This window comes from Perissodus microlepis, chromosome 20, assembly GCF_051167445.1.
Source record: "Perissodus microlepis isolate ML-2025 ecotype Zambia chromosome 20, ASM5116744v1, whole genome shotgun sequence".
Taxonomy (NCBI): Eukaryota; Metazoa; Chordata; class Actinopteri; order Cichliformes; family Cichlidae; genus Perissodus; species Perissodus microlepis.
This window is the reverse complement of record NC_140480.1, coordinates 8,421,816-8,438,874: the sequence shown is the minus strand read 5'-3', so window position 1 is coordinate 8,438,874 and position 17,059 is coordinate 8,421,816. Positions and strand designations below refer to the sequence as shown.

Genomic DNA, 17,059 nt, shown 5'->3' with positions numbered 1-17,059 from the left:
CTGTGTGTGTGTGTTTATTGTCATATTTTTGCATCTCACTGTTGCCTGTTGAGATTACTCCTGTTTACACAACAGGGGGCTACATCATTCATTCATTCATCTGCTGATGTGAAGCTCCGTATCATATCTGAGGCGTCACCGCTTGTGGGTGAAAAAAATCAAATAAATAAATAAAAAACTTCAGTAATTCTAAAAACTGCCTGAAGGCAATATTAGTGTGAGGGAGGGAATCACTCGTAGAAAACGATTTGATCTTAAAGCTGCTTTATGTTAAAAGTTTGTCACTGTCACAGCTCCATTGATAAAAACCAAGTAAATGAAAAAATCAGCTGCTTTTGTTCCGAGTTGGATTTAGTATTAAACCTTTTCTGTGAAGTCGTAGTTCCCAAAAGTTGTCAAAACAATTTCATCATCCGTGTATCTTTTGTGGGACTGTCAGTAGACTGGTGGCAAACTCCAGATGACTTTAAACAAGGTGTATCATTTTTAAGAAGGGTTCAAAAGCCTTCAGACTAAATTATCTGTAGAGACAAAGACATGTGAATGACAATAATGAGCCACTTCTGAGCTTTTACCCTATTTACCTTTCATTGTGTAATCACAGGATTCCTGTTTCTCCGCTGTTCCATCTTTTTAAAAATGGTCATGTTTGTCAAGTCTCTGCCTGAGCCCGGAGACACAAAGAAACTGTTAATTATAGTCATCATCTATTTAACAGCTTCCAGTTGATTCTCTCTCCCTTTTTCCCCTGTTCTGTGCAGCTTTGTCAGTTCCAGCGTCTCCACTTGTAATTACTTCTTTTAGTGAGACGCTGCTGTTTTATTCTCTCACAATCATTTTAATTTTCTTCTCCGCAAGTCAAAAGAAAAACTTTTTAAAAAAAATGTATTTACATTATGAGTCATATTTTGTCATGATTTTAAATGGAAAAGGTTGTTGAGCTGATAAGGATTTTAATTGGTGTTCTCTCTCCCGCAGTCATTTATGATGGTTGTCCAAAGACCATTACTCAGGGGATCTGGTGGCCACGTACCAAGTTCAACCTGCCTGCCGCGGTGCCCTGCCCCAAAGGCTCTGTCGGTCCGTATACATTAACACAAATGCATTCAAACACATTGATTTTTCATGCCAAATCATTGTGACATTTAAAAAAAATTCATGTTTCTCCTCTTTGCAGGTGCTGCCATTAGACACTGTGATGCGGAGAGAGGCTGGTTGGAGCCGGACCTTTGCAACTGCACTTCACCTCCGTTTGTGGAGCTCAGTGCTGCTGTATGTAGACCGCTAATGGCAGTAATACAATAACTAATTCACTTTTTAACTCCATTAAAAGTTTGTTCTAAACATCTAAAATCTAAATTTCTCCTGCAGGAATATTTCAATTAAGTTTTTAATTTTATTAATTTTTATTTATTTAATTTTTAACAGTAACAGGAACGCTTTCTCAGAGATTTCCAGTTGAATTCCTGTCTTGAAGGAATTCTTCAGTCTGAAAATTATTCAAGGACAGATTTGCCTGTTGGACAGACAGCTGAAATGCTCAAGCATGCAAATATGTCATCTGGCATTAAATCTCTTCATTCATTCAATAAATATTTTTCCTGCGTCTGGATGTTTGTGTAGCTCGATTCCCTGGAGCGCAACGAGACAGAGCTGAACACCATCATGGAGAAGAAGCTTGCCCACCAGCTCCGTGATGTAACCGAGGCTACCACCCGGCTCTATGGCAATGACCTGCAGATAGCTGAGCGGCTGCTGTCACGCCTACTTACATTTGAGACCCAGCAGAGTGGCTTCGGACTTACCGCCACCCAGGACGCGTACTTCAACGAGGTAAAAATGACATATTTTTGAAAATTCCTTTATACTCTCCTGTTAGAGTCTTTACAAAGACACACTCTGCTTGAGTCTGTGTATTTTAGACTGATGTATCAGTACTTGGGGAGGAGAGATGTGATGAGGATGCAGGTGTTGTGAAAAAAGGAAGACATTTTGCATTAACAGGGGCTGTTTACTGGTTCTTGATGATTCATCCTTTCTGATCTAAATCTAAGTGACGTCATGGAAAAAGTGTGGAAAGCAGCATTCACACAGACGATACAAACAATACAGCGAACACCATCATGAGCAGTTCAAGGACAACTTCTAGGTATATTGATAAAATGCTGCATTTAATGAGCAAAAGCAGGACTGTTTAAAATACAGATGAAGTGCAAGCTGTGAAAGGTTGTTGGAAGAATCCAGGTGTAAAAGTAAGGGGTGTTTTCATGTGTGAAAATCAAAAGTTTTTCTAAATCTCATTTTATTGGCAGCTTTTATCAGTATGTCAATAGATTTAAGTGTAACTTAACAAGCGGATCACTAAGGAAAGCGTCCAACTAACTACTCTAAATTACCTCGTGAATATGATGCGAAATTATTAATAATATCTGCTCTCTTGGTGCAAAATTAAATATTACAATAAAACATTAAGTTGTGAGTTAAAATTTGGAATGATGTGGACTTTGTGTTACTATACTCCTGCCGCTAGCAACTACAAATCTGCACAGAATCTCCCAGAGGACATAAAATAGCTGCTGTTATTTAAAACTCTAGCTATGATTGATACACTCTACTATTATGGGGTACAGACCCAGTGACTAGATATTACAACGAGATGTCTTTTCTCAGAAATTTGGAAGTAATGTTGCTATGGCGATGCGGTGACAGTAACTCATGAAGTATTGCAGCGCGTCATCTCCGCATATTAACTGACAGGATCTACCTGATGCCGACGCCTTCAGCTGAGGATGCACCAGCTGACAGGCGATAATTTAAAAATTGCTGGCATTCTGACATAAAGGCGGTAACCAGACATCTCTGTTTTATTTTGCCATAAATATTTAAGCTTATATATCAAACTCAGCTGACAAGGAATGAGCTGCTCCTGTTCCATACATCACGAGTAAGTGGCTGAAGAATCCAGGAATGCAGGACCCCCTCCTGCTAGCTTCAGCCTTCCAAACTGCTCGCTGACATGAAACTGACAGCTCACTCGCTTATAATACTTTACTGCGGTAGTTACACTTATTGTAATTCATGAGGTGAATTTAAATTGTAATTCCCGCTGGAACATTTTCTCTCCACGTCACTCAAACGGTTGTAAGAGTCGTAAAGTATAATGTGGGATTTCTGCTAGAAACAAGCGATTTTTCTCATGGTTATTAATTGAAACCTCACGACATTTTTCCCTCTTATGTCTTTAACTGATGAGTTGGCTCCTGCTTTTTAATGTTTCAGCCAGGGTGTGATTTATTCACTTTAATTAGGGACCTTAGTGGGCAATAAAAAGATGTATCTCTCTCCAGTACAGTATCCACAGCAGACAGCAGGATGCGATTCATAATTCATGCTAACAGGGAGGATTTTTAGCCACCCGATGGTTACCGTGAGCAGTAGAAAGTGAGTGGTTGTATTTTATTCTCCCGTAGTCTGAGCACAAAATGTCATTTGTGCCTATTTAGATGTTAAAGTTCCATAATGCAATCCCCCCCAGTGTTTTCCCACTGACATTTGCTTTGTTACTCCACTGATTCTGCATAACGCGCTTGAACTAGTCCGAGTTTAAGGTGCTGGTTTTTTGTTACATCTGAGCCACAAATCTGGTGGCTAGGAGACAGAAAGTGCACGGCAACACACTGGAGTAAGACTTCATCCTCCCTTCACTTTTCTTTCTTTTTATAAAGTCGTCTTAAACCTGTGTATGTGAATTTGTTGTGGCACTCAGAAGGTATCTTAGCAAACACAGTCCACACACACACACACACACACACACACACACACACACACACAGTTGCTATGGCAACTCAGCAGCAGTATTAATGATGTCCTAGAGTGAGAGAAAACAAAAACCCTTTCCTGCCTGTCCTTTCATTTAACCTGACAGTAAATCAGAAACACGGCCATTAGGGCTTCGCGATTGGTTAGCTGGTTTGTAGTGTCACAAAGCCGCTATACGGTGTGTTGCCACATTAGCACATTAATGCCCGGCTCACCTGACTCGTAACCTCGGCTTCTGGCTGTAAAACAGTTGTGCTGCCTGCGTCTGGAGGTAATGAGGTAGCTTTTGGTTTATTATGGCATCACTAAAGGGAAGCTACAGGCCGCCCTCTTTTTTTTCTTCTAAACAATAGAAAATTTATATCTGATGATACTTGACACATCATTTTAAACAACAGCAGCTATTAGGCCAAGATGAACAGGTAATGCCGTACACGGTTTCTATAGTAACCCAGCGGCGGTAATAGAGCCCCGTGGCTTCAGCAGAGATGAAGGGAAGCGGGGAGGAAAGTAGAGTTTTCACATCAGGTATGTAGCAGTGAACGAAAGAAGATGAAAACCTTTCATGTTCAAGCTGTGATCAAATCCATCTGAATGCTGCTGTACTGATAGGAGACGGCTGGGGCTCACATTTTGTCAAGTACGTGACAGCACAGCGACAGAATCTTTAAAATGTACTTGTAGTTTCTCTTAAATGAAGCGAAAGAAGCGCCGAAGAGCTGAATTGAAAAAGACAATTTTTCAAAATTGCATGTTGCAAAAAAAGGTAGCCCCTCTTTCTCTCTCCGTCATCCATGCTGCCTTTGTAATTCTCTCTTTCTGGATTCCCATCATCCGTGGCCTCTATACTGTTTCACTCTCCTTTTCTTTCCCCCCTTCACCCTCTTTCTTTTCAATAAAGTTTATATGGGCTCTCGCTGGGTGTTGAGCTCAAGAGCCGCCAATTTTCCAATTTTCAATTTTCCAGTTTTCTCTAAGTGCAGATGGAGGTTTAACTGGGCGTGTTTTCTAAGAGAACAGCAAGCATTTTCATTCAGAAGATAATTTATTCATAGCAGTCAGAATCTCTCACTACACGTGCTGAAACATTTACTGCACAGAGGTCATCTTCAAAAGTAGTTGTAGACACATACAGGTAATGCTGTACGTGACTCGATAACCTCTAACGGATGATAAGAAGGGAGCACAAAAAACTAGAACGATGCCATTTTTTATGATACCGTCACATTGTTAATTTTGTCCTTTCTCCCACCTCCAACAATCCTTTTCTTCACTCTATTTTTCCATCTCATCGCAACTTTCCACCTCCCTACCTCTGTGCCTTCTGCCTGTGACTTCTCATCTCTCTTATTCTCTCTTTTTTCTCCTCTTTTCACTCACTCACGCACAAATTCTCTTCTTGAATCTTTCTTCATCTCCCCCAACAATTCATGCATTCTTTCTATGCTGCACTGCATGTACTTGTACCTTGTTTGCCTGACGGTTGTGTCATATGTTATTTTTTCCTTTCTTTTCTCCCCAGAGCAATATATTACACTGCAGTACTTTATTAGGTCTGACTGCAAGGGATCCTCCCTGTCTCTCTCTTTCTCTCTTTTCCACTGATATTTCTCTTTGTTCAGCCCTTCTTGCAAGGCTGTGCAGTCCAGACTAATCTCTAAGAGGCTTCCATCCATACTCACCAATTCTCCGTAAAAAAGCAATGACATGGGAGCACTGACAGTGGTGAAGCTTGTTCTAATTGGGGTCAGGACTTAGCTGGGATTTTTTATCACTGTTGTGCTCAAAGCAGCCAGACAAACGGCGTGACGATGCAGCGTACTTCTCATCTGCTCAACCAGAACCAGATTCTCGTGTTCTGACCTTTAATTCCTCGTTTTTCTCCCTCTGTTAAACTTTATTGTCTGAATTGTCTCCGTGTGTGCCTTCGCCATCTCTTATTTCCTCTATCTTTTGTCTTTCCTCCACAATTTTGTGTTTTATATCATTATGCAGTTAAATTTGAAATTGTGTTTCATTATTTATCTTAAAAAAACAACAACATAAAAAACAAAAACAGTGCTACCAGCACAGGGACACCTTTATAGATTTGATTTATGCTGTTATAAAGACATGCAGGTTTTCACACAGTCAGCTTGGCTAAAACTAAACGTGATCCTGCCTGCTTACTATGTTTAATGTAAAGTCTTCAATACTGTAAAACCTTAAATTAGTTTCCTTTATATAACTTAGGTGTAAGGTGTAGGTGTATCAGTATCACTATAACAGTAATTTTGTAGGAATGGGCTATAAATGGTTTTTAAAAATATAGAGAATATAAATTATTTCTTTACAGGAGATCATACAAACAATGTCTTTCAGATGCAATGTGCACCTCACAAAAAAGGAAAGAAAAATAAGAAAATATTAAAATGTTTGTCATAACCCAACCACACGCCAAAAATACAACAATACAAAATGTGTTTATTCAAATAATTATTCATTAATGAAAATATGTTTGGTGCAAACTGAATGTATACCAATCAAATTCCATTAATGTTTCAATGTGTCACATTGTACTTAAGTAAAAAAAAAGAAAATAATAATAATAATAATTTACTTCAAATCTTGGGCATACCCAGGACATGCTGGAGTGATTTCATCCCCTGGCTGGCCTGGAAAAGCCTCGGTGTTCCCCTGGATAAGTGGAAGAAAATGGATGGATGGATGCATTTTGGGCAAAACATTTTTGAGTGCAGTCTCAGCAGGCTTCAAGTAGTATTCCAGTCATATGCAAACCAACATAATCTGTTCCCTGAAAGTCTCAGAACTACTCCGGTATAACAGAAGTCATCAGAGGATTCAGTGTTGTTAGCAGAAAACACCATAGCTGATTGTCCTCTGTCCACAAGTCAACTTTTATTTGAGTCTTTAACCAGTGTTTAAGCAGCTGTCTGCCTCCGTGTGGGACCAAAGAACTTAAATTTATATATTTTGTCATCGTCCACAGTCTCAGACCGATAATATTTAACATTTTTTAACGGTTGTTATTAACTGTGAAGCTCGTGTGGCCACTGTCCTCGAAGACAGTGCAGCGAAGCACCTCCTAAGAAGCCATGATACTTTTATGGGCTCTTTTTCTGTTTTTATTTCTGCTTTTATTAATTCTTTATCCTTCTGCTGGTGCCAGAACGTCCTGCGAGGCTGCAGTGTGCTGTTGGGTCCGAGCACCTCTGGGCTTTGGCGTGCTCTCGCTCAGAGTCAGAACCACATCCCAGGCGGCGGTCCGGGAGCGCTGACGGAGCTACTGGAGCAGTACGCCAAGAATCTGGCTCAGAACATGAAACTCACCTACCTCAACCCGGTGGCGCTGGTTGCTCCCAACATTGGTGAGTTTGGACTGCAGATGCAGACATGCAGACACAATACAATAATTAATCACCGATCACACCCCAAAATTAAATGAGACAGTAATGAAATCTCAATCTTTGCAAATGATATGCTTCAGTTTTCTCACAATACTGTAAATCGCTGCTGTGAAATCAGCGATAATGAGTCATTGTAAAGCATGGGGATGAACAGCACTAATGCGAGTGATGATGATGGCACAGCCAGAATGTTGGCAGCACCACAGAGAGATGGATTTCACACTCCCACTCAGACAGCAGCTAATGCTTTCAGCACATCCACAACCCCCCCGAAGGGCCGCAGCACTGGCCAACATACATCATCTACATATACAGATGCCAGACAGACACATGCATCTCACACAAAAAACATATACACGCTGGCGTTTAACATCACTGGACATGCAAAGCTCCTAAGAGTCAAGGTTATTAAAGTTTCATTTAGTTTCTGCCATCCCTTCACTTGTGCTTTTTGCTCTTATCCACATTTTTCTGTCACTATCACAGTGTCAAAAAATGCTGTTAGATAATCTGTACCGCTTACAACAAGATGAGGTGTTGAAGTGGCAACAGCAGCAGCAGCTTTGGCAGGGATCAAGCCAGTGACAATGAATTTCACACTCGGTTAATGCTCTTAACTGCACACGCCGATTGAATTCCTTCAAAATACTTTACACCCAAAAACTCATCAAAGTTTCCAGCTGCTGAATTTTGCCTCAGCAGCTTCTTCTTGTGTACCTTTGGTCACACAGTCACTCTAATCTCCTCATGACGTACCTTTATTGGCTAATGTTGACTTACCACTTGAACTTCTATATGTTTGTGAATCTCTTTGTTAGTTATACCTGCGTTTGCTTTTGGATTCTTACAAAATCCAGTTATTTAACTCTGAATCGAAGCCAAGGCGACAAGCACAGAGCAGCAGTGAAGGCAACACTAATGAGAAACATGACTGATGCAAATTTTTTCACTCCAGCAAACACACAAACACGTGGCTGATGCTCCAAGCTAAACGGGTAAAAATGAATAGCATGGGAGAGGACGTGGACGAACTTGATGGATTGTCAGCCTTCGGTTAATTTCGATTTTTGCTGCTTTTGTTGATGATGCTGGCAGTAAAACCCCATATTTGCAATTTCTTACATTTTATTTAACAAATAAACCACTTTACATGAATATTATCGGATAAACTCTCATGCCTCTCACACCAACAGATTGAGTGCTGTTTGCTGGATCAAACGTTTTGTCGTTATTGAATGCTCCATGCTGACGTACTTCCACTCTGTGTGCGTGTTTGGGAATTTTTATATTCTCTCGCTACCTAATGATTCACTAATCCATAGGGGAATTAATGACACAGCTAAAAATGACAATTGTTCTATGACTGAATCAAAGAGGAAAAGCTAAACTTAAATAAAACAGACAAATCAAGTAGCTGTATGAGCTGTCTCGTATTACTTTTACTGACTCAAGGTCACATGGGTCTGGCACGCAAGCTGCTTCGACGCTTAATGGCACAGAAGAAGATAAGAGTGCTGGTTGGGGCTGCACGATTATGGCTAAAATGATGATCACAGTCATTTTGTCCAATATTGCAGTGAATAAACAGAACACTGGTTCAGCATCTTCACATCTCTACAAATCTCTGCACAGAAACAAAGTTTTTCCTCCTCATTTCCTTAAATTCAGTGCAGCTCTTTGAAGAAAAAAAAAATTTAAACTGTACTGTTGCGGGTTCAAATATTGAGAAGGGACACAGAAACACCACTGATTCAGGAGGGTTAGGTCAAACAATGATTTTAATGACACGCGTGGAGAGATGACCACTGTACACAGACAGCATCGATCACACATCGAAAACACAAAATTAAATCAAGAGGTCATATTCCTTTTAATCTCTTTAAACTACCATTTGCAGACAAATATGTGTTTGTACATATACACCATTCATTGTACCTGCATGATGGATGTGAATAAAACTCATATTGCCTTTATAAAATAATTAGGAAAATACCATATCGTTTGTCCAGTGTGTCGACAATGTTATTGAAGCTTTCGTTACTCTTACTGTCTTCGGCCGTGTTGGTGATTTCAGTTGGTCAGTGTGAGCTGGATGGATGCACAGGCTGCTTTTATGGATGTATGAGCTGATGTTGAATGAGTCGCGTCAGCAACCATTGCCTTGTTTTCTTTGTCCTGCATTCATCATGCTGCAGTTTGCGGTGGTTTTCCAGGGGGTTGAATGTTGATTTGAATTTGAAGTGAAATTTGAATTTTGTTGTAGATCTGCCTTTCAACGTAGTGTTACTCATGGGTGCATGGAACAGCTGTGATTGGCACATACAGACACACGGTCAGGCACTAATTTAGGGGGCGCTTGATTTGCTTTTGCTTTGTATTTTAATTGGCAAAGCAGTGTTCGATGGTCATATATGTCCAAAGTTTGAGATAATGAGGTCAGCATATGTAAAAGTAACCCATCAAGCTTCTGATTCCTTTAATTGCTTGGATTCAGTTTTTTTTCCTAGTTTTTTTCCTAGTCAGTTAGCTTAATGTTGGAGAATATTCTTGATATAGTTTGTGTACTAAGAGAAACATCATGGGTAGTATTATTAAGAGACAGTTTATCCCATAATGATTTCAGGGTTATTTTCAGGTAATGGCCCAGTGTGGGGGTTCTTTCATTATTCTTCTTCTTGATGGATGTATTTTTGTAAACTGGACAAGTTTAAGATCAGACACTTTATTTTGTACACAACAGTGACATGTTTTTTTAAGAGGTGTTGTAGAGAGCACAGTGTGTTCAGTTCTGCTCCAGTTAATCAGCCATTGCAAAAAGTAATATGCAGTGTTGGTGGGTTTTTTTTAAACATATTATTTTTGTTAAAAGTAATGCAGTATGTTACTTAATTATTTGCCAGAGCACGTAAAAAGTTACACTACTCATTACATTACTTTCTCCTACACAAAGAAAATTTTAAAACGAACCCAAAGAGACTTCAAAATAATCACCACAGTGAAATATAAGCAGTTATAAATGGAGGCTGTAAGCTGGACTACCCATCACTGTCTTTGTTACGTGTTGATGATCAGGCTCTGGCTGCTGTACTGGGGTCAGCATGCACTCAGGTTTATCACCAGTTTGGGTTCTTGGCTAGCTTTGTGTTAGCGTGCTATTTGTGCAGATGCTTGCAAAAAGCTAAAGTTTTGTAGGCAGTGTAATGTAGTTGTTTCTCTCTTTGATGCAAGTAAAAGTAATTTCCATATCTCTGCTGTTAATCACTTCACTGTTTTCCTCCTGCACACGAACTGAAAGGAGCTCATTTTAACGCAAGTGGACAGGATGAAAAAAACGTTTGTTTGAGGAGTTTTTCCTTCTGTCCATTTGTCCACAGCAATGCATTACATTACTGTGTTACTGAAAAATGTAATACAATTACAGTAACATGTTTCTTTGTGACATGCGACACCCAAAATATGGTGAAATAGGGACCAGTGACATTGGTTTGCTGTGATTGTGACACTTTGTCTTATAAAGGTTACTACAATGAGCATAGCTTAAAATCAGGATAAGGACTATCTTTCCACTTTTTAACATACTTTTAAAATCAGAAAGCGAATGCATCACTGCTGCTATCTAAAGTGTAAGATATATGTTATTTTAACCAGTCATATTATGCTAATGTAACAACATAATTACCCTAATTACCCAACATCTATGGGAATTTCATCCAAAAAGTGTTTATATGTGTCTGTTGCTGCATGTTTATTCATCAGTTATGAACCTGGACCGCATGGAGAACCACACCCATGTGCGGAGGCGTTTCCCACGCTACCACACCACCCTGTTTCGTGGTCAGGCTTTGTGGGATCCCTATACTCATGTGATACTGCCCCCTGCTGCCCTGGTGCCACAACGGCAGCGGCTGCATAACTGGAAGGAGAAGGAGAGGACGGAAAAAGAACGTAAGAACAGACACACACACTGAATAAAAACCTTCAGAGTGTTTCGGGCTGAACCCAAGAAACATATTCTGACTCAAACTTTTCAGTTTCAGCCTCAGATCCTCAAAACAGCGCTTCGGTGCCTGTCAGTATCTCGGCCAATCAGACAGGAGAATACACTGCAGCAAAACATACTGCTGCGTTGCCTGAGCCGCCCATAACCATCGTGATCCTGCTCATTTACCGAAGTCTGGGTGCTGCCCTTCCTCCCAAGTACCACACAGACAGACGAGGAGTGAGGTGGGAATCTGAAACACACAGAACACTAAAGAAAATCTCATTACTGCAACTCCAAAAACTTCTCATGATTTATGCCCGTATGTCTTTGATTTGGTGCTAATCAGTCTGCAAAAATTGCTTTTAAATAACGTGAGCATCACATCATTAAATGGAGATCATTATCTTTCAATTCTAGCATCAACATGCTGGGATTTTACATATATATGTGTATAAAAAAGATCCAATGACGATAATTCATGCTATTGATCATTTAGTCTCCAAAAGTGGGAAAAAAAGGTTGAAAAAGATCCATCACTGAAACCCAAACCCACATCTTCAGGTTGCTTGTTTGTATGCACAACCATGAAAGACACATATGAAACACGCAACACGGTATCAGATCTTTGCAAGTAGGACATGTTTGGCATCTTTGCTCAATGATTAAAAGAAGTTGTGGCTAACTGAATTCATAGTCATATGAGGAACACTGGTAGGTCAGCAGAGTATCTGCATCAGGACTAATTCCAGCGATCTTTTCTCTGTTTTAATCATCCTGCCTTTACTTTGTTTTCTCTCTTCTTCTCTTCTGCTGTCCCCCACTGCTCCTCTGGGCCTAATTACCGAGTAACAAGCTGTCCACTTCTCAGTTGGTGTCAATAATCAGTCATTTGTGTCTTATCTGGTTTACAAAACACACTCTTCTTTTTTTCGGTTTGTCTCTTTTTTTGGTTACTGTGTCTCTGCCTTTTTTTAGCATCCTAACCAGGATATCAAACTCTGCTTTCTGTCTGATCTGGAGGATGTGTTGTAACTTCTGTACTGTCTCTCCTTCAGGCTTCCCAGACATCCAGTAATGAACTCCCCGGTGGTCACTATCTCTGTCTACAACAACCAGACGTTTGTGGGCGGACATTTAGAGCAACCCATCTTACTGGAGTTCAAGCTGCTAGAGACGGCCAATCGCAGCAAGCCTCTGTGTGTACAATGGAACCACAGCAGCCCGTGAGTACATAACATGCGATGTTTCGCACTGTATTGATACTGTCGATACTGAAGTCCAGGGTATTGCGGTATGTCACTGCGTGATTAAAAGATACACTACTGTGTAGAGTTTGGAAATATCAAACTGTCATTTTTGAAATTTGCTAAATGCAAATATCTTAAACTTCAGATTTGAAGTTAATATGATGACTTTGGGTTTTGTCTTATTGGCTTTAAAATATAAAATATATCTTTATTCAGACTTTCTTGCACTGCTGTTGAGGCAGCTGCTAAGTGTCCACTGTTGTAAGTCAGGATGCACAAGAACAAGAACTAGAAATGGTCTGTCGAACACAGAGGGCTGAATCCAAAGACACCCAGAAAATAAGTAAATAAGTAAAAACTTGTGCAGCAGGCTGGTCCATTGTGACAAAATTTCATTGCAGGAACTCAAAATGATATTCAGTAGTTTGTTTGACCCCCATGTGCTTTGATGTGGGGGGCTGACAATGTTGGGGCATTTTGTAGCTCTGGCAGTTCTCATTCTATTCATTCTATACGTCCTTGCACAAAGTATCAGATACCGGTCCTGCTGATAGTAACTAGTAACTATAGTAACTCCTGGAATCTCCTCCATGTTCTTGAGACTGTGCTGGAAACACAGCAAACTTTCAATGGCAATCGCACGTATTGATGAGCCATCCTAGTTGGACTACTTGTGCAACCTCTGTAGGCTTAAGGTATCGCCTCATCCTACCACTAGTGACACTGACTCAAGTCAAATGCAAAAAAAACAAAAATTAAGAAAGAGTCAGAAAATATACCAATATCCTAGAAGTTGAATTAGCCTGATCATATACACTGATTAAAAAGTCTTTAATTTTTTTTAGCAGCACATATAATGAAGCCAATGTAGCCTACTATCTTTACCACAGTAAAAACTACCATACTAAACCATTATAAAAGTAGACGGGAGTGCCTGATCTGCTTTTAAAATACAAAACCACTTTAGCCAAAGGATTATTTCAAATGCTCACTGAACACCTTCTGACGTACACATATTTGACACAGAAGTCTAATTAGCAACTCAATGCGTTTAGGTATTTAGACATGGTCAAGATGACCTGCTGAAGTTTAAACTGAGCATTAGACTAGTGAAGAAAGATGATTTAAGTGATTTTGAACCTGGTGTGGTCTTTGGTGCCACAAGTCCTGGTCTGAATAATTCAAACTGTTACCTACACAACAGGATGAACTAGGATTTTAATAGAAGATGGTCCAAAAAGGAGAAATATTGAGTTAGCAGCAGTTCTTTGGGTGAAAATGCCTTGAGGTCAGAGGAGAATGGCTAGACTGCTTTGAGCTGACTGGAAGGCAAAGGTAACTGAAATATCCACTCACTGAAAGAAAGGTACACAAAAGAGCATCTCTGAATGCACAGTATGTCCAAGCTTGAAGCAGATTTATTTAACCTTTATTTATACAGGTAATCCCATTGAGACTCAATGTCTCATTTAGAAGAGAGGCCAGTTTCAGACAAACAATAAATGATGGCCTGCGGCGGCAGATGACCACACCCAGTGGGTGCCACTCCTGTCAGCTAAGAACAGGATATTGAAAGGATAGACCCATCTTATAGCCTTGGATCAATGTTTCAGGCTGCTGCTGCTGGTGTAATGGTGTGGGATATAGTCTTTGCACATTTTGGCCCCTTAGTACCAGCTGAGGATAATTTAAACATCACAACTTTCTTTCAGTACTGTTGCTCACCACATCCATCCCTTTATGACAACAGTGTATCCATCTTCTGATGGCTGCATCCAGCGGGATAAAATGGCTTTGGGATGCGGTGTAACAGGAGATGTGCAGCTGACAAATCTGCAGCAGCTATGTCAATATGTATGGAAATATTTTTATGTCATATAAAATGCGTGAGCAAAAACTAATCACAGCAAATAATTTAATTTCACAAGAGCAATTAAATTCCTCGCGTGTAATCTCTGAGGAATGTTTCCAGCACCTTGTTGAATCTGTGCCACAAAGAATTACAGCAGTTCTGAAAACAAAACAGGGGTCCGACCTGGTACTAACAAGGTGTACCTAATAAAGTGTCCACCGAGTGTTGTTTTGAGAGCATGTGACTTCTATTATGAAAAACTGACACATGGACAGCAGCAGGACATCTTACTTGAAATGTTGCTTATTATTCCTCGTTCCGTCTCTGTCCCTGCAGGTATGAGATGGGAGGTTGCTGGACGGTGAGAGACTGTATGGTGGTGTACAGAAACACGTCTCATGTGCGCTGTCAGTGCCAGAGACTGGGCACCTTTGGCGTGCTGATGGACAGTTCGCAGAGAGAGGTTAGTGATCAGTCAGTCAAGAGCTACTTACTTTTAATCAAGATAACTCTTAATCTTCTCTCGCTCCCTGACCCTTTCTGTAGTAATCAAGCATTTCCCTTAAGTGAACCTTTTACTTCACTATGTCTGCCACTTTGCCCCAACACATTTTTTTTTCATTTAACAGTGTCAGCTGGTAATTGCCCAGTTTGAAGAAGGGGAAAAAAGGGGAAAAAATGTCTACAAATCCTGACTGACATTCAGAAGGCTGAAGAAAGGCCTTGTTACAATTGTAGAAGATTTTCACAGCTTAATGTAAAACCCCTTACCCACCGCTCCCAAGCATACTAAGTTGAAGATGTGTCAGATCTAGAGAAAGGGAGCGTGTGGAATCAGAAACATCATTGTCTTGACGATTTCCATTTCTCCAAACTGGAAACAGTTATATAAGATTAAGTAATTCATCATCATTAGTCTGGTGGTATGGTGGGGTATCTTATTCTCACTCACATGAGATGCTGCAGGGAAGCCCAGTTTGCCCAAATGAAATTCTGGTGGTGTCTGCTATGTTTGCCGGCAGCAGAGGCTTCCAGAGGAGGCAAATGCACGTGTTGAATTGATTTTATAATCTAGTTTCTCCTGATAGATAAGCTTGGTCTGCTAGCTAGCTTGGTTTGTCGTCTGATTCCTCTGTTTTTTTTCCTGACTGCTTCAAGAAAAAGATATTTTTTAGATGTTTTTAATAAAGGGATTTAATCATGTACTTACCTTTCATTAGATTTCTTTCTATAGATCGCATACTTGGTTGTCATATAAATATTGTCAGTTCACACTGATGGCAGACAGGAGAGTTCAGATAGAGATGTTGCATTTCAATGCAGTTGTAATGATTCATCTTCTTGGATTGAAGTTTCTTTTTTCAACAAGTTTTCTCCCTCCTCTTCCTTTCACCCCCCTCCTTTGCATCTCTCTGTGAGTAGCAGTTGGAGGGCGACCTGGAGACGCTGGCCCTGGTCACATACTCTTCTTTGTGCGTCTCCATGCTGGCACTGCTCCTCACTGTCCTGGTGCTCTCCTGTCTCCGGGGCCTCAAGTCTAACACCAGGAGCATCCATTCAAACACAGCGGCAGCCATGTTTTTATCAGAGCTGGTGTTTTTGCTTGGGGTCAATCAGACTGAACAACAGGTATGTACTGGCGGGGGTGGGCTTTCTGCATCCATCTTTTTTCTGTTGCCTATAGCTTTAGTTCCTTTTTTCACACCACTGCACAGTCAGTCACCACTTTATCCAGTGTACAGTCATGGTAAAAACAGAGTCCAACTTCTGTCATATCTAGATAGATAACCTGTGATGAACAGAAAAGTTATTATTTATTTAACAATAACAGAGCCACGTTGCAAAAGCACTGTTAGAAGACATCATTTTCTGTCCTACTTTGTCAATCTTTCACGTTGTTGTGGAGGAGTTTACTACTCTTTAGAGCATTGCTTCAGGTCGTTGAGGTTTGCAGGCATTTGTGTATGTACAGCTCTCCTAAAGTGGCACCACATTTCAGTCAAGGTGAAGTCTGGCCTTTGACTCAGACATTGCAATACTTGGATTCTTTTCTTTTTCAGGCGTTTCTGCTGTAGTGCTTGGGATCATTATCTTGTTTGGGACAGGCTTTAGCTGTTGGACAGATGGCCTCAGATCTGACTCTAGAATACTTTGGTATACAGAGGTTAACTCAATGAGTGCAAGGTGCCCGGGTCCTGTGACCGCAAAACAAGCCCAGATACTCACCTCTCCACCACTGTGCTTGACAGTTGGTATGGGGTGTTTCTTCAAACATGGTGCTGTATACTATAGGCCAACGTCTCCACTTTGGTCTCGTTTATTCAAAGGGCGTTGCAAAGTCTTGTGGTTTGTTCAGCTTTTCAAACCTGAGCTATGCTGCCATGTTATTTTTAGAGAGTAGAGAATTTCTTCTGGCAAGACTTGTTCATGATGCTTGTAGAGTCTGAGATGTAGCTCTTGGGGTTTTTTTTTTTTGCGATTTCTCTGAGCATGCCCACTCCTGGGAAGATTGGCAACTATCTTGATTTTTTTTTTACCAATCACAAAATAACAAAGGCTCATACTTTCTTTGTTTTTCCTCCAGTGTGTTACGGAAGCAGCCTTCCGTTGTGAGCATCCTCTTCACAACGGAAGCAGCCTTCCGTTGTGAGCATCCTCTTCACAACGGAAGCAGCCTTCCGTTGTGAGCATCCTCTTCACATAGGTCCATATCTTCGATAAAGACCGTGCTCACACTTCAGGGCATAAGTAT

At 40.5% G+C, this 17,059-nt stretch overlaps 1 protein-coding gene across 2 annotated transcripts in view; it reads left to right on the top strand.

The window, feature by feature from the left end:
* The window catches only part of celsr3 (cadherin, EGF LAG seven-pass G-type receptor 3), a 115,550-nt gene that overhangs the window by 80,507 nt on the left and 17,984 nt on the right, over positions 1-17,059 (top strand). For both annotated transcript variants that reach the window (XM_084917802.1, XM_084917800.1), the window contains 9 exons: positions 979-1,080; positions 1,178-1,272; positions 1,624-1,833; positions 6,989-7,187; positions 10,983-11,171; positions 11,258-11,450; positions 12,264-12,431; positions 14,644-14,770; positions 15,730-15,936. In XM_084917802.1, the coding sequence (XP_084773928.1) occupies positions 979-1,080; positions 1,178-1,272; positions 1,624-1,833; positions 6,989-7,187; positions 10,983-11,171; positions 11,258-11,450; positions 12,264-12,431; positions 14,644-14,770; positions 15,730-15,936 (1,490 nt within the window). The remainder of the gene's footprint in view (positions 1-978; positions 1,081-1,177; positions 1,273-1,623; positions 1,834-6,988; positions 7,188-10,982; positions 11,172-11,257; positions 11,451-12,263; positions 12,432-14,643; positions 14,771-15,729; positions 15,937-17,059) is intronic.